Source organism: Micropterus salmoides, unplaced genomic scaffold (genome assembly GCF_014851395.1).
Source record: "Micropterus salmoides isolate LMB-PRFRI ecotype aquatic unplaced genomic scaffold, ASM1485139v1 Ms_hic_scaffold_19, whole genome shotgun sequence".
Lineage (NCBI taxonomy): Eukaryota > Metazoa > Chordata > Actinopteri > Centrarchiformes > Centrarchidae > Micropterus > Micropterus salmoides.
The window spans coordinates 13,440,518-13,457,908 of record NW_024041039.1 but is presented as its reverse complement, the minus strand read 5'-3'; the positions used below and the strand labels follow the sequence as shown (position 1 = coordinate 13,457,908).

The following is a 17,391-nucleotide window of genomic DNA, read 5'->3' as shown; positions in this document are numbered from 1 at the left end:
CCGCACCTCGCGGGACTTTCGGATAATTTTATCACCGTTGATGAACCACACAAAAAGAATATTTTCTTCTTTTAGAGTTTGGCATGCACCAAAACTCAAGAACGCTGAATGGCAGGCGAGAGAGAGCGAGGGAGAGCGAGGGAGAGCGAGAGAGAAGGGTCAACAATAAGCCTGTTTTGCCTGTTTTGCTCGAAATTTACAGTGTAAATTGAATGAAAAGAGACTGCAGCTCTGCAGCTTCTCAAGATTAAAGCGGAGCTACCATGTGTAACAACCCCCTGGCAATCGCCGTGCACAAAAACACACATGATTCGACTATCAGTCGACTATAGGAAGGACTTGATGATTCTGATTAGACTATGTAAATCCTTAGTCGGGGACAGCCCTAATCTGTAGCAGGAATGAATGGGTTTGGGAATGAGGTCCACAGGCAAGGTAAAATATAGAACCACACCTGCCTTATGCCTTTAGACATTCTGCTTCTGGGTGAACGACAGACAGAAGACACGTTTTTAAATAAAAATTACTTTATTTTTTAAAATAAATGCATTTTTTACAGTCAGAAAACAGAACAGCAGGACATGCACTGCTGCTCCTGACACTGGAGGCAAACAAAAACAACATCAGAGAAAATAAAAACAGACTCTTACCTCTGTTCACTTTTGCTGATTTGTCTCAAACTCCAGGGTCTAAAAAATGTGGGTTTCCTTCATATGGACATTATTAAATGGCACACTTCAGTTGTGACAAAACCAGACAAATAAGTGAAGTAGTTTAAAAAGATGAGCTGAGCAAATCAAATTTGCAGCAAAAATGCACATTAAGTATCACTGTCAGTCTAAACTTAAAACATGACACAAGGCCATGAATGGACATTTTGCAATCCACAAGTGGTAGAAGAGAAAGGGAAAAAAAACAAAGGAAGCAGAAATGCAAGGGAAAAAAGAGCACATTGAAAAGGCATACATATCTGTATTAAAAAAAAAAATGTACTCAACAAATATTTTAATCAAACCTGGAGTTTGAGACTAGTGTTATCTTCATATATATTCATATATATCTTCATCTGAAAACTCAGTAAGACCACAACGTAAGCAGGCACAATTCTGAATACTACACATGTTGACAGATGGCTTCCCCCTTCTTTAATGAAAGGAAAAAAAACTTTCAAACCCCGGGAAAGCAGAAAAAAACTGTACAATTCTATAAAATGTTTGTTTTTACATTAGTTACAAAAAATAATACTTCATTTACTGATCCTTCATACTGAGGACAGAAGAAAAAAAATCTTGCATATTCATTCTTCAAACTCTGTGACCTTGTTGCTGGTGTCTAATGATAAAACAACAATAATAATAATAATAATAATACTATATGGTGTGAAAAACAGAATTGCAATAAAGTAAAAGGTGGAACATGGGAGAGAGGATCCCTCCTGTTATGTAGTGTGCATGCACTTAAGAGATGTCAGGGGGTTCAAATCTTTGGATGCAATTTCAAACATGCTGTTGAGATTTAGCAAATTATAACAGTGGTCAGAACAGCAGCCATAAACACACATTTGGCAAAATATCAATGCACTTTGGCACATATTTTTTTTAATGTGCACTTCCAGATCAGAAAATGAAAACACCTTTCCTTCCAAAGTCTCGAACGGGATTTCTTAAAGCTGGGAAACGATTATCTTAAAAAGTCATGTAGCTTCAAATACATTTGAAAACAAGAAGACGGGATATTTTAAATACACGTGAACTTGTGATACCTTGTGACGTTAGTAATCTACCTTGGTTCAAGACAAGAATAAATTACTTTTTAAGATGAACATTTTTGCATCAGGTTTACATCGGATTTTCAAACCCACAGGACACTCATCCCAGTGCACTGAACTGTAGTGTGTTTTCAGACGTGCTCACTATTAGTCTATAAAATACAAAACAAAACTCTCTCAATGTCACACCTGTCAGCTAACACAATGAGGTTTCAACAGAGAGACTCGACACAGAGACTTTTGCTCTGGACAAGCTCTGAAACAAAGACAACAGACATCAAAAAGCAAAAAGGAAATTTAACTACAGCTTATTCAAATACGAGGACTGTATACTGTAGAAGTGCTTACATGTGACTTCAAAGATATTAAACCCTTCATAGAGTGGATAGGATGGACATGTAGTGCTGCGATCACTGGCAACTGCTGTTTACACATACCCTTTCGATTGGACTCTTTGATAAAGTCCGTCATTTAGGATAAATAATTAGATATATTTGATGTCAGTTCCTTTAGTCCAGTTCAAGAAAGGAGAAAGAGAGAAAAAAAAAAAGATTCTTTGGGATGAAATCTGGAGTTTGATTGGTTTTAGAGGTTTGTCATGGACGTAAGTTGATGGCAGTCAGCCCAGGAGGAGAGGAGGCAGGTGGTCGTAGGAAAACAGAGCTGCTCACAGATTTAAAAGTTCATCTGGACTGCACTCACCCGAATATTAGTGTTGTAACAAATGACCTTATCAGCGTTAATGCAAAAAAACTATAACAATAAAAACGGTGTCAGCCATGGCAATATTAGCACAGCTCCGAACAATTAAAAAGACTGAGAAATGGTAGAATAAAATAAACCCCATACACTGTGGTTCCACCTCCCCCCCGACCACTCCCCTCCTGGCCCCTGACCTACAATCGTTAACCATGTGTGGTTTGGGGCAGCTCAGACCCAGCCGCTGGTCAGCTTATAGAACATCTCCTCATCAAGAGACTCGTTCTGGTCCTTGGCACGCGTGGAGAGGAAGATGTAGCCACCGATGAACTCATGGACTACCTTACAGTCCACCTCGGCACAGATGAAAGACAGGCTGGGCTCGTCCGCAAATTCCACCGTAACCTGAGCACACAGAGCAGAACTTCAATGAACACCGGTGAAATGTAATCCTGTTGGTGATTAGTGAGTACTGCAGACTGTAGGATGTACAAAACTTAATTGGCTGGAACAAGGTTGTGTGTGTGTGGTAAGGTCCACACCACTTTCTTTGTTTTCCATTTACAGACCCAGACTGTGTAGGATAACCAGATTTATTCTCAGAGCACACACAAAACGGAGAGCTAGCAAACCGTCAAGAAATATTTGCTGTATTTAACAATAAGTGTACTGGATTACAATCACTTTCTTTCCCTTTAATCATTGAAAAGTGAAAAATTACCCTCATACCCTCTATAGCCCAAGCTGAATTGTTCAAATGTCTTGTTTTGTTCAACCAAGAGTTTAAACCCCAAAGATACTCAATTTACTGTCAAAGAAGAGGAGAAGCTGGAATCAGTGAATAAAAACACTCTTGTTCTGATGATCTAATTATTATTATTAATTAAATTAAAACAGTCACATTCAATAAGTTAACTACCATCTTGATCTCCCAGTTGACGTTCCACTGTTTCATGTTGCTGAAGCGCCAGGTCTTGATAGCATCTCCAGTGCTAGCATCCATCCGGATCAAACGGTTGTAAGTGATGCCGATCAGCTCTTCCCGCTTTCCACCCTGGAACCTGCAGAAGAGAAAAAAAAAGGAGAATCCACAGTGAAATGAAAGTGTATAGATCAAATAAAATTAAGACAATATGAGTCACTGTAAGCACATAAAACTAAGAGAGTGGGTGACGGAAATATTACTTACTTGGCAAGGAAATGAGTGATTCCAAACTCAGGCAGGGACTGCCACGCCTGTATGAAGCGCATCTTGGCCTCAATGAGACTCATCTGGGCCACATTCTGGTGGGCTTCAAGGATCCGGGCTGAAATCTGACAAATACACAATCACACACATTACAGAAATGTTTTTTCAGTATGTTCCCACCACTTAAGTCACGGCAAACACTAAATACACTCCCCACAGTAAACAAATGCATCCCATCACCACCCAATGTACCCAAATCCACACACCCCCAATGCAAAAACAAGGTGAGGCTAACTTCATAAAGCCATCAGCACACATAGTGTCAGCCAATAACCAGAGAGCTGTCACAATAAAAGTCTACTTCACACAGCTACAAAATAGACAGACAAACAAATATAAACCTATGAGCACCCTGAGGAGCCAGACTACGGTTAATGAGCCAAGGCAAGCTTTCAATCTGTGCGAGTCTGCATGCTTGTGTATATTCACCAACTGTCATTTTTAGGGGTGCAGCCCAACATTTTAACTAAGTCAACAGGAGAAGCAGTGCAACATCCAGAATGAGCCACTGCTCAAAGGTGACGTCTTTTAAAGCATGTTTAAGAGTTATAACTGTGCTTCTCGTAGCCTCGACGTCACAGCTGGTTTCAGTTCATGTGAGTGCAGTATGAAAACAAAATAATAGCTTAACTGTGATAAATCAATTACTTTCAGCAAGTGTCTAGCCTCTGGTTTTCATTTTACAGAGGCAGAAAAGTAAAACACATTATTCAAAAACACGTTCAAGCTTCCTTCAATCTAAAAACCTATAGCTTGCTTTCATAAATGTCTGGCATCAGTGTTCAGTAAAATAAATAGACCATGCAGGTGTTTTTGCATGTTTTAGCCGATTTCCCATATACATAATATCTCAGTGTTTTGCTTGTCCCTTCCGGTCTTATCACACCCTGAAAACATTAGAGTAACACACAAACTAATAAGAGAGATTCTATCCATGCTACTGTGACTATCAGCCACTATGACGTGTTACACAGCTGCACTACTGTTGGTTAGGTGACACAACCCGGACACAGAAAGTGTTCAGAGTTTGTACAATCATGCACATACATGTTTCTAAAGCTTTAAAAGGCACCCAGTGAACAGATAACTCAACTTACCAAGTCCCTGATATAGCCTGGCTGAAGATGGGAGGTGGGGATGGGAGAAGGAGACAGAAGAATGAAGGAGATGCATACATAAGAAGAGAAAGATTGGACAAAGAGAACAAGCAAGTAAGATCAATGTTGAGGGAGGAAAGATCCAAAACAATGAAGAAAGAGGCCATAATTGTAATTTAAAAAAAAACAAAGTGGGGAGAGGGGCTGTGGAGTCTGGAGGCCATGCAGTATTCAGCCACAACAGGGAGAGAGTACAACAGCTGTCAGACAATGTCATTCATAAAAGAAAAGAGGGAAGTTACACAACATTTGTGTGGTTTCACATTAAGGACATGAGCACTGGAACTGTACATTTCAGGTCTATTCATGTTTATTCATAAGACTTTCACAGGAAGGAATCAACTTCTCTGTAATTCTCCTTTCCATCCACCAGATGGCAGCACATACAAAGCAGCACTACGATGTAGGAGTGCCATGTCTTCAAAATCCCAGATTTTTAATGTGCCATTAATTTTTGTTTTCCCTCAAGTAAATGTATAGATTTGGCCAGAGACCACATTGGTCCAAGTAATCTATCTAAAAATTCCTGTGTGTATCCGCTGTGACATGCAGCACGGAAGTCTCCTAGGACCACTATCGCAACAGGAAGTTCAGTTTAAGGGAGATGGGGAGAGGTCGCAGCTGAGTTGGGCCTTTCCCAGACAGTTTTCCCGCGCAGCATTCCCAGGCACGGCTCATTTCCTGATGCCCCACGCCCACTACATGAGTACAAATGCGTGTGAGTGCACAGGTGCATACACATAATGTTCATATGCCACTACTCCTTTCATGTGGTGCCTGGGGATACCCCCTATCAGACTGGGATTGTGTGTCAGACTAGAGCTGGACCAGACAGAACCACAGCCCCGGACAGGTCCCCCTGTTCAAACTAGTATGTATTATGAACAAGGAGGTTTTTTTTCAATTCTAAAAAAAACCTGAAACATAAGGCCTGAATATTCTGTTCATATTCTAAAGAAAATGGGTCAGTGGACAGGGACATTTGCAAAAGCTTATGATTTTCACTAAGATAAAACAACAATTTTTTAGCGCTGTCCAGCATCATTGTCAAGCACAAGTCAGAGACTTTTACTGTATTATACAGTATGTTAAATAGGGCATATTATGCTTTGGGGACTTTTCCTGTTCCTTTAGTGTGTGCATGTTAAAGGTCTGCAAAGTTACAAAGGCCAAACCAAAGGGAGTTATTTTCTTCTGAAACGCCTCGTTTGTAGTCCAACCTTTCCTTCTGTCACATATGACCATACTGCTCACTGAAAACTAGAGAACCTACCTTGCTGTCTGCCCTTGTCAAATAAACATGAGGAAGAAGAAAAGCACAGAATTTTCTCTGTTGTTGGCTACAAGAACCAACATCAAAGTCGTAATCTACAGGTGTTGGTCATATAATTAGAATATCATCAAAAAGTTGATTTATTTCAGTAATTCCAAAAAGTGAAACTTGTATAATGTATACATTCATTCCACACAGACTGATATTTCATTCCTTTTAATTTTGATGATTATAACTGACAACTAATGAAAACCCCAAAATCAGTATCTCAGAAAATTTGAATATTGTGAAAAGGTTCAATATTGAAGAAACCTGGTGCCACACTGTAATCAGCTAATTAACTCAGAACACCTGCAAAGGCCTTTAAACGGTCTCTCAGTCTAGTTCTGTAGGCTACACAATCATGGGGAAGACTGCTGACTTGACAGCTGTCCAAAAGACGACCATTGACACCTTGCACAAGGAGGGCAAGACACAAAAGGTCATTGCTAAAGAGGCTGGCTGTTCACAGAGCTCTGTGTCCAAGCACATTAATAGAGAGGCAAAGGGAAGGAAAAGATGTGGTAGAAAAAAAAGTGTACAAGCAATAGGGATAACCGCAGCCTGGAGAGGATTGTGAAACAAATCCCATTCAAAAATGTGGGGGAGATTCACAAAGAGTGGACTGACTGGAGTCAGTGCTTCAAGAACCACCACGCACAGATGTATGCAGACATGGGTTTCAGCTGTCGCATTCCTTGTGTCAAGCCACTCTTGAACAAGACACAGCGTCAGAAGCGTCTCGCCTGGGCTAAAGACAAAAAGGACTGGACTGCTGCCGAGTGGTCCAAAGTTATGTTCTCTGATGAAAGTAAATTTTGCATTTCCTTTGGAAATCAAGGTCCCAGAGTCTGGAGGAAGAGAGGAGAGTCACAGAATCCACGTTGCTTGAAGTCCAGTGTAAAGTTTCCACAGTCAGTGATGGTTTGGGGTGCCATGTCATCTGCTGGTGTTGGTCCACTGTGTTTTCTGAGGTCCAAGGTCAACGCAGCCGTCTACCAGGAAGTTTTAGAGCACTTCATGCGTCCTGCTGCTGACCAACTTTATGGAGATGCAGATTTCATTTTCCAACAGGACTTGGCACCTGCACACAGTGCCAAAGCTACCAGTACTTGGTTTAAGGACCATGGTATCCCTGTTCTTAATTGGCCAGCAAACTCGCCTGACCTTAACCCTATAGAAAATCTATGGGGTATTGTGAAGAGGAAGATGCGATACGCCAGACCCAACAATGCAGAAGAGCTGAAGGCCACTATCAGAGCAACCTGGGCTCTCATAACACCTGAGCAGTGCCACAGACTGATCGACACCATGCCACGCTGCATTGCTGCAGTAATTCAGGGAAAAGGAGCCCTAACTAAGTATTGAGTACTGTACATGCTCATACTTTTCAGTTGGCCAACATTTCTAAAAATCCTTTTTTTGTATTGGTCTTGGAATATTCAAATTTTCGGAGATACTGAATTTGGGATTTTCATTAGTTGTCAGTTTTAATCATCACAATTAAATGAAATAAACATTTGAAATATATCAGTCTGTGTGTAATGTATGAATATAATATACAAGTTTCACTTTTTGAAAATGGAATTACTGAAATAAATCAACTTTTTGATGATATTCTAATTATAAGACCAGCACCTGTATACCCATGTCAAGACTCAATGGAGTGTGTGTGCACTTTACTCTGGACTGCGTTATCAACAAGTGCCGACCAGTAATGGTACAAGCTTAAAGATGGATCAATACCGGCTATCCGTGATCCGACTTGCAACTTGGAAGGTGTACATTTTGCCATGTTTTATGTTGTGTTTATTTTGCATGTTAGTCTGTTGAACTTGGGGGTTAGCATGTTGCGCGGTTAGCATGTTACTCCGACAGGCTGGGGCGAGGTTGTTATATTGAGGGACAGTAAAGAGAAACTGTGTGAACGTTCATTTGAAGCCAACTAAATAACAAGAGTAGTAGGTTGAATGTTGGTAATTTCATGTTGCTTTTTGTGGAATTTTACACTACAGCGCAAGTTCAGCTAGCGTTAGCTTATACAGAAGCTTGTTATTAGATCCATGCAGAGAGGTGTGTGTGTGTGTGTGTGTGTGTGTGTGTGTGTGTGTGTGTGTGTGTGTGTGTGTGTGTGTGTGTGTGTGTGTGTGTGTGTGTGTGTGTGTATATATATATATATATATATATATATATACATACATGGTGCTGAAAGCATTCTTTAGAAATGTTGGCCCATATTGATAGGATAGCATCTTGCAGTTGATGGAGATTTGTGGGATGCACATCCAGGGCACGAAGCTCCCGTTCCACCACATCCCAAAGATGCTCTATTGGGTTGAGATCTGGTGACTATGGGGGCCATTTTAGTACAGTGAACTCATTGTCATGTTCAAGAAACCAATTTGAAATGATTCGAGCTTTGTGACATGGTGCATTATCCTGCTGGAAGTATCCATCAGAGGATGGGTACATGGTGGCCATAAAGGGATGGACATGGTCAGAAACAATGCTCAGGTAGGCCGTGGCATTTAAACGATGCCCAGTTGGCACTAAGGGGCCTAAAGTGTGCCAAGAAAACATCCCCCACACCATTACACCACCACCACCACCACCACCCCCACCCTGCACAGTGGTAACAAGGCATGATGGATCCATGTTCTCATTCTGTTTACGCCAAATTCTGACTCTACCATCTGAATGTCTCAACAGAAATCGAGACTCATCAGACCAGGCAACATTTCTCCAGTCTTCAACTGTCCAATTTTGGTGAGCTCTTGCAAATTGTAGCCTCTTTTTCCTACTTGTAGTGGAGATGAGTAGTACCCGATGGGGTCTTCTGTTGTTGTAGCCCATCCGCCTCAAGGTTGTGCGTGTTGTGGCTTCACAAATGCTTTGCTGCATACCTCGGTTGTAACGAGTGGTTATTTCAGTCAAAGTTGCTCTTCTATCAGCTTGAATCAGTCGGCCCATTCTCCTCTGACCTCTAGCATCAACAAGGCATTTTCGCCCACAGGACTGCTGCATACTGGATGTATTTCCCTTTTCACACAATTCTTTGTAAACCCTAGAAATGGTTGTGCGTGAAAATCCCAGTAACTGAGCAGATTGTGAAATACTCAGACCGGCCCGTCTGGCACCAACAACCATGCCGTGCTCAAAATTGCTTAAATCACCTTTCTTTCCCATTCTGACATTCAGTTTGGAGTTCAGGAGATTCTCTTGACCAGGACAACACCCCTAAATTCATTGAAGCAACTGCCATGTGATTGGTTGATTAGATAATTTCATTAATGAGAAATTGAACAGGTGATCCTAATAATCCTTTAGGTGTGTGTGTGTGCGCGTGTGTACACACACACACACACACACACACACACACACACACACACACACACACAGGAACTCGCAAGCATGAACACATTACACCAGTGCTGGCCTCACTTCACTGGCTCCCGGTCCATTTTAGAATACATTTTAAGATATTATTGTTTGTTTTTAAGTCACTGAACGGGTTGGCACCTCACTACATCTCTTACAAGTCTACACCCCCCCACGGTCACTTAGGTCTACTGATCAACTTCGGCTGGTCGCTCCAAAAACCAGGGGCGACCATGAGCTACCTCCACAGGTCATATTGGCCCGACCCTCGAATGTTTTAAATCCCGTCTTAAAACCCACTTTTATTCCCTGGCTTTTAACCCAGCATGAGAGCTGTGTAGTCTTGTTGTTTTATGTGTTTTACATGAGTTTTTAAGTTTTATTTCTTGTTCAGGACTTTGTAAACCTTTGTTTTTTAAATGTACTATATAAATAAAATGGATTGGATTCGCTGGTCAGTTAGGCCGAGGCTAACAGCTGAGATTTCTGCTCGAACATGTGCAGAGGTGACGTTTTTGGTTTAGAAGCGGTTATTGTGGTGATATTCACAGTATAAGTGCAGGTAGATTCGGTTACGATTCCCTGGTTCCAAAAACACTGGCAGAGCCACGGAAACAGTGGTTAATGCCTGTTCAGGCCTCTGGGAGCTTTTTCGGAAGAGGGGACCTTAGACAGGATCTGAAACGCAACGTTTTAGACAGAGGCTGAATAGAGGTGCTGCTGCAATGTAAAGTATGACAATAACTGTTTAACATTAAAGCATGTAAACCTATTTTAGTAGAAGCCCAAAAGATATATATAATTTTTAAACCAGTTTAAACCTGAAAATGAGCATAATAGGAAACATCAGTATCATGTTTCAGCTTCTAATAAAACCTTCTAGCAAAGTACAGCATATACAGATCCAAACAGTAGTGGAAAAGAGACTAACCAAGAAGTGGACCAGGACTTCTCTCTCTTTAACACCAACACATGGACACAATCACACAGGTTAAACTCAAAGGTTAGCTGGTCTGAATGGGTCGACATGACCTAGCTTTGGGACCCTTTCTTTGCTTGAACATTGACTGGTCATTTCGTTGGGTCTGGTGAGCAGACTTTTCTATTAGACATGGTGAACTCATCTCATTTTATTTAGCCCAACTATATTTAAGGAATTTCCTGACTAGCCTTAAAAAGGGAGAAAGTGAGACATACAGAGAAAGAGAGAAGTGGAAATTTATTTGGTACTTCTGTAATTTTGGGTTGATTGTAATTTTTAGCAGCGCTGTGAGGGGAACTACAGTTGTGGATTCTGAACAGCGACGTCCAGAGATTAGCCAGTGACAGCAGTCCCACATGAATGGGTAAAGCATGAGTTCAACATAACCACTCTATACTCAAGTTTCCTGTGTTAAAGGAGTATCAAACAGTCGAAGAACAAACCTGGTTTGTATTGTGACTCACTAGAAGAACTTAAAGTGCATACAAACTCAACAAGCCATGCTGACAACATTTACAGGAATTAATCTATTTTTCTTTCTCTAGACATCCAGTACATTCCAGGCTATGGCCCAGACCATTTCTGAGTCATCACTTGCTGTACCACCCCCCTCCCCAAACATACCTCCAACCCCTTTGCAACACTTTTGTACTACAACTTAAACAAAACCAGATTGAATGAGTAAGCTATCGGGAGGCAACTCCCCCACCCCTGCCTCTCCTATCCCCAACTAGCACAGCAATGGCAGCCATGTACTCAGCTGTTCCATTGTACACACACCAGTCTGGTTCTTACATGCAAATCTGTTGGGCAAATTGTGGACCTTTTGATTGACAAGAAAATGTTATTCATTCTTAGCGCTTACATTTTTCATGTTTGCTGGTGGTATGTTACTGTCGCTTAGAAGTGACCACTCTGTTACGTCTAGACAAATATATTCTGATTTCTTGCCCATGTAACGAGATTAACTGAGCACCTACAAGTCCAGTGAATGACATCTCAAGGCAGAGAGCAGAGAAAGCATCTGCACATGAGCACTTCTACTATATACAGGTTGAGCAATTTGGATGTCTGCTGTCCTGTTTTCCCTTCGGAGAGAGGGGGGTGGGGAGAAGGAACGGAGGGAAGAGGAGGAGAGTTAAAGAGAGGGAGTAGAAGGAGGCTACATTCCAATGCAAGACAAGCCTGATGCCAGGAGGCGCTCATCTGGGAAGCATCAGACGCTTCTGCATCTAAATCCATAAACAACAAACAAGCAAACAACCTCCCACAAAAAAACACATTAGACCAGACAGTTACCTTCCTTTTCCTGTCTCTTTGTAACTACACACATTACCTTCCATGCTGTAGCTTCAGCCTACAGAGTATTCAGAGGTTATGTTTAAGCTTCATACAGAAAGACAGCCTGCATGGCTTACCTGCTTGTTCTTATACTTCTTCAGATAGCGTGGGGACACCAGGCATTCTGGGTTGATATCAGTGGTGATTGGCTCAATGAACTGAGGGTCAGGGTTCATGTGCTGCATCTTGAGGAAGGACAGAATGTTCTGGACCTCCAGGTTGTAAGAGCTGTCGGCCATGGTCTTCCCTTTGGAGGCCAAGCGACATGCAGCCATCCAGTGGGCATACTGTTTCTCCTGGAGAAGAAAGTCAAACACTGATCATTTTAAAAAAATCTGTGAAAGGATAACAAATGATTATAACTGGTGTACTAAAACGTCAGTCTTACCATATCACACCGAAGCCAGATCTCATTCATGCCATCTGCCACAGGGATTAGCAACTTGATGTTGAATTTCTGACCCGAGATGTTAACATCTGGAGTTACCTCACAACCTACACATGGAGGCCAAAGTGGAGAGAGGAAGAAGAGGTCAAAGGTCACACACATTCTTCAGACGCACCACCAATAACCTTCTTGCAGCAACAAAATTTAGTATTACATTCTTGCATGTGCGTGACATGACATCTTTTGTGTGTTTGCACCTCTAAGATTCATTTGGTGAGCAGGTGTCCCATGTGCCTCCTCTTTACTCTTGTAACAGGAAATTGTGATATCCTTGAATGTGCACCAGTACTGCTTATAGCCCTTCAGTGTCAGTTTCTTGGGTCTGGAAAATATATAAACAGACACAGGGAGATATGTCAGACTTCAGATGGAGAAAACACCCATTTTCTTTATTAGTGGTCCAGAGGGAGAGTGGGGGAGGGGAGGGGGAGGCTTCTCCAAGTGCAAAGTCAGCAAGGTGAACAGGAAAGGAGTCAGCATTGGATCTGAACATTAATGGAAAACCATTAAAAAGGAAATGCCTCGTGATATCATACAGCGCCCCATGGTTTATACATTTTATGAGACAACCCAACCGCCCCGGGGCCACCTGCCTGTCAGCAAAGGCTTGAAGCCAGAAATGAATATGGTGAAAAATATGCTTGGTCCAACTGTAATCACTTTGAAAAGCTAAACTGCTTGCAAAATGTCCTCTGGCAAACAATGCAGCCTATTACACTGATGCAAACCAGGCAACAGCTCTCGTATTTAGCCAGAAAATGTTATTTCCTGGTTCGCTGATACTCAACATCTTTCGTTCAAATGCAATCTTTGCACGCACTCAGGCACAGTTGTTAGTGTTTTTGATAACGGTGAAAGTACATGAGGCCTTGTGGGATCGAGTAGCTCTGGATCTGGACTTACTTGAAGACTTTGATGTAGTCCGCTAGCTCAGGGATAGATGTGATGTCACCCTAGGATGAGGGGGAAAGCCCATTGTTAGCATAAACCTAGATGATTTTAATATTAAAAGAGTAAGAACATGTTTAAACATACCCAAAATAATGACCTCAGACTCAACTTTGTAAATGTTTTCAATGTCACTGCTCAGTAGAGTATGCTAAAAACAACACTTCTTACGTAATATCTCAAAGCTCGGTTTCCTCTGATAAGCTGTATAAACTCAGTTTCTTAAGGCAGTACTGCTGTAATAATGAACACATATTTTCAACCTAACCATGTAACTTGCAGCCCTTTTGGGTTTATTTAAGTGTCACATATCTGACACCCCCAGTCCTTTGTCAGATGCAGGTCTCATAAACAACAGTGTGAAATGTTGCACTTTTGTCACAGATTTCCCCTCGCCTGGGTCAGTGTACAGTGTCTATGTAGGTTTCCGCTCCTGTTTAATACAGCTGATGAAAGTAGACTTCATCAGAATACATTAGAGAAACAAAGGACCAACCACACTGCCAAGCCGCTACAACTAGGAAAATAAATTCCCATAATGATGGATACAAACAAAAAAGAAAAAAGAAGCTTCAAGCCTAGTGCATTTAACCCACAACCAAAACATACTTCCTGTAATGAATGTGGCAGTGTTGTCATACCAGTGTATTGGACGTTTTCCCTCCCTCCAAAGTAATCTCCAGGTCTGACAGGGCTGCATCCACCTCATCCACCTCCTTCTCACTGTTATTCATGTGGTTGTCTGAAGACATGATCGACAGCTTGTTGATGTGGTACTGAGGAAAAGAAAGACAGTTCCAGTTTGGCCTATGATATTTCCAGACCTTTAATATCTGCATCATAAGACTTAGAAATACTACCAGTGTGGTGGGAGACAATAGGTACAACTACATGGAATCTGTGGGACACATGACTGTATTGTATGTACAGTATGCACTTCAGAGGGTTAGGAGAACAGAGGCTAGTCTGAGCAAAATCTGTGGTACTGTGGACAAGGTTTCAAAGGCTTATGCTCACAGCACTGTTAAAGCCTGCTATCTTCCAGTTACAGTACATTTCTGTCCACCAGGTTCTTTGAAGCCTTCCTGGTGAAAAACAAGAGCTTGACTTAATATAAAAAGGAAGAGGGGAGATTGCGATAGACTTTGCTAACAATTGTTAGCTGTTCCAACACCTTCGTCAACAGTTTTGCTAATATCTATAAAAGATTCCTGCTACGTGTGCTACCGGTGCATAAGCCCTCCAACTTCGTCTTATAAAAGTGAATTGGTCTGTGATTATTGCCACATAAATACTTTAAGATGTGTTGTGCTAGCAAGTGCTGCCAGTATGCACCTTCGAGTTTACCAGTGTTGAAACTATGACTTTTATCTTTGATGAAGATGAAGATGAGCAGACTTGTTTCAGGATAAGGAAAGCAATGAAGTGATTGGTGATAAGGATTCACTCAGAGAAATAAGCGCTGTGGTTTGGACTATGTGTTCCCTGCATGTCTTTGAACTGTAACAGGCTATGAATGTATTTTTACTGGGAACATATGTTAGACTGGGTCAATAGGGGGATATGAAACGGGAAACACCAATTCACCAGGATGGTGTCGTTACTGAAAACCTGACTGCGTTTCCTTCTTAGTGTGAGTCACAGACACTAAATACAACTTGTTGACAAATGGTATATATAATGTCAACCCATCACCAACCCCCCACCAATATATGAATGAACAGCTGTCGAGAGAGTCAAAGATACAGAGGCAAAGTTTGTGAGAGATACGTGAGGCTTTAGCCGGCTAAGGTTTCAGAATGTAGGACAAAGGGCTTGCCATGACACTCCATTCCTCTGCCTCTTCCACTCTGACAGTCTTTAAAAAACTGCAACGCTGGGGGGCTCGTTTCCTGTTTGTGTGCATGAGTGGATGAGCACATGTGTTTATTTGCTGGGGTACAAAGTACAACTTGTGCCCCCAAGTCTACGACTATGACGTCGGCCCCCATTCTTGACTCCTGATTACCTCATTTCTATGTACTGCCAAAGTAAAACATCCAGGTGATAGCACGCTAACACAAGCCAGGAACATACTGGATGTGGACAATCATTGCTCTTTATTTAGACCCTGTGTATCCACTCTCACCAGTGAAACTCAAACTCAGTGAGCTCATACTATCTAGCTGAAACACAGTAGTAGCTACCAAAGTGCCAACAGACAGGTATCGACAGAGTAGCCACCAGTCTAAACATCCAACTCGGATTAGCATCTCTCTCAGAAAGAGTAACAAGAAACCAGTTAAGTGTAATTATAACCGGTCTGATGAAACGCACCTAACACCTCAGAGTGTAAGAGGGCTTTTAGAGGAATGTGAGCAGGTTTGTGAGACAGTGACTTGCTGGGGGTGGGTGGTCTAGGCTGAGGCACTGGGTCCTGTGGCCCAAGATGCTCTATAATTACCCTCGGGGTGAGGACAGGGTGGCGTCCTCAGGTCTTGGCACCCAAAGTTTATGAGGGTCAGAAATAGCAGCGCACCACCCCCAGACTAAAGGGGGCTACCTGAGGGGGCTAAAGGGGCTCACATCTGTATATCACTTCCACTGCTCCCCATTTCTCCTCCTTTTGATCTTCCTTTACACTCGTCTCAAAAGAGAAACTTGTTTGTCTGATGACACCAGTGGCTCTGAAGTACAGGCCAGGTCAGCTCTGCAAGTCACATAAAGCTAATAGCTTTGGCCCAGTTTACAAACATGCTTGAAAGCCCTTAGTAATATTGAGAGAATTTAATGTTGGAAGATTTTAATTTAGGAATTTCCACAGGTTATTTATATCGACAAGAACATTTTTCACATTTATATTTCTTTGTCATGATGACTCACTTGGCCTGGTTTCCAGGCATTCAAAATGACACTTACCTCCCTTAGTTAAACAAAGTGAAGTGCATATATTTCTTTCAGGTTAATTGTAATTGATTACTCATGAGATTTTTTTGTTCAGAAGTCTAATGACTCCCCTTTTCCTGTGAACTAGGACTAGGAAAAAAAGGGAACTGATTGAGAAGCCCAATGGGAATATGTGTAATAATGCCCCCATTAACTCATTCTGCATCAGTATAGTCAAGTTTTAGTAGGCATGCTGCAGCTGAACTGGCAGCCATATGGCTCAGCTCTGGGCTGGAAGCCCATCCAGTTCATTAGCTTGCGGTTGAGAAGCCAATGTGCCCATTTCCCAATGAAAAGAAGACTACAGGTCTTCAAATTTCAGACCCTGACAAAACAATGCTGAAACAGGAAAATTAAATCTCTTTACCTGCAGGGCAGCAAACATCATCATTTCCTCCTCCGTGCACTCAATTTCCTCCAGCAGGATGGCCCACTTGGCCTGTTCATAGAGCTGGTTCACTCGGATGGCATCATACTATAGACAGGTTTGTCACAGAAGTTAACTCTCATGCAAACACAAAGTAAATAAACACAGACTATCTCGCTCTCTGATGCACACCAGACACACAACTAGATTTGTGTGAAGCGCTAGTTCAAAGTTGTATGTGGTAAATGGCACTATGACTGTTGTCCACTGAATTTCAAATACTTTACTTAGAAGAGCACTACACAGATTTAGCATTGCACTCCTATAACGTCGTCAAACTCACTATGGACAGTTTTTTAAGAAGGATTAGGAAGGATTGGTGCAGTTCCCCTTTAAGTCATGTTGTCATATTATCTACTTTACAGGCTAAAATCCCTAAAATTATTTTAAAAATAAAATAAAATTGACAAGAATCACACTCTGGCACACCATGACATCGACAAATGTTCTCAGGGAATCCATTTACAAGGTGTAATTGTACTCCTTTATCTAAGGGACGTACCTTAGGGTTGAGGTCAAAGAAACTGTGGTATTTAAACCTCAGCAGCAGCACCTCATTCTCCTTCACATCCTGCTCCATCAGAGACCTGGATGAATCCAACCATCTGTACACAAAAATAATGTCTTCTGAAACAATTTCTCTGCAGCCTCTTGCAAGTATTTTGATCAGTTGCTCAGCACTTAATATACTGAAATCCCACCACAGCATTTTCTGAGTATGAGCACTTCAACCAAAACACCAAACCACTAAGCAAAG

The 17,391-nt window shown here is 41.7% G+C and overlaps 1 protein-coding gene across 4 annotated transcripts in view; it reads right to left on the bottom strand.

Moving 5' to 3' along the window:
- Positions 1 to 509: 509 nt before the first annotated feature.
- Positions 510 to 17,391, bottom strand: part of fermt2 (fermitin family member 2) — a 44,659-nt gene continuing 27,777 nt past the window's right edge. For 2 of the 4 annotated variants that reach the window (XM_038729159.1, XM_038729161.1), the window contains 11 exons: positions 17,137 to 17,239; positions 16,575 to 16,682; positions 13,924 to 14,058; positions 13,238 to 13,287; positions 12,532 to 12,656; positions 12,275 to 12,381; positions 11,964 to 12,182; positions 4,814 to 4,834; positions 3,657 to 3,781; positions 3,387 to 3,528; positions 510 to 2,872 (listed from right to left, as the gene is read on the bottom strand). In XM_038729159.1, coding sequence (XP_038585087.1) covers positions 2,699 to 2,872; positions 3,387 to 3,528; positions 3,657 to 3,781; positions 4,814 to 4,834; positions 11,964 to 12,182; positions 12,275 to 12,381; positions 12,532 to 12,656; positions 13,238 to 13,287; positions 13,924 to 14,058; positions 16,575 to 16,682; positions 17,137 to 17,239 — 1,309 coding nt within the window. In that variant the 3' untranslated portion in view covers positions 510 to 2,698. The remainder of the gene's footprint in view (positions 2,873 to 3,386; positions 3,529 to 3,656; positions 3,782 to 4,813; positions 4,835 to 11,963; positions 12,183 to 12,274; positions 12,382 to 12,531; positions 12,657 to 13,237; positions 13,288 to 13,923; positions 14,059 to 16,574; positions 16,683 to 17,136; positions 17,240 to 17,391) is intronic. The other 2 variants (XM_038729160.1, XM_038729162.1) reach the window with 1 other exon arrangement.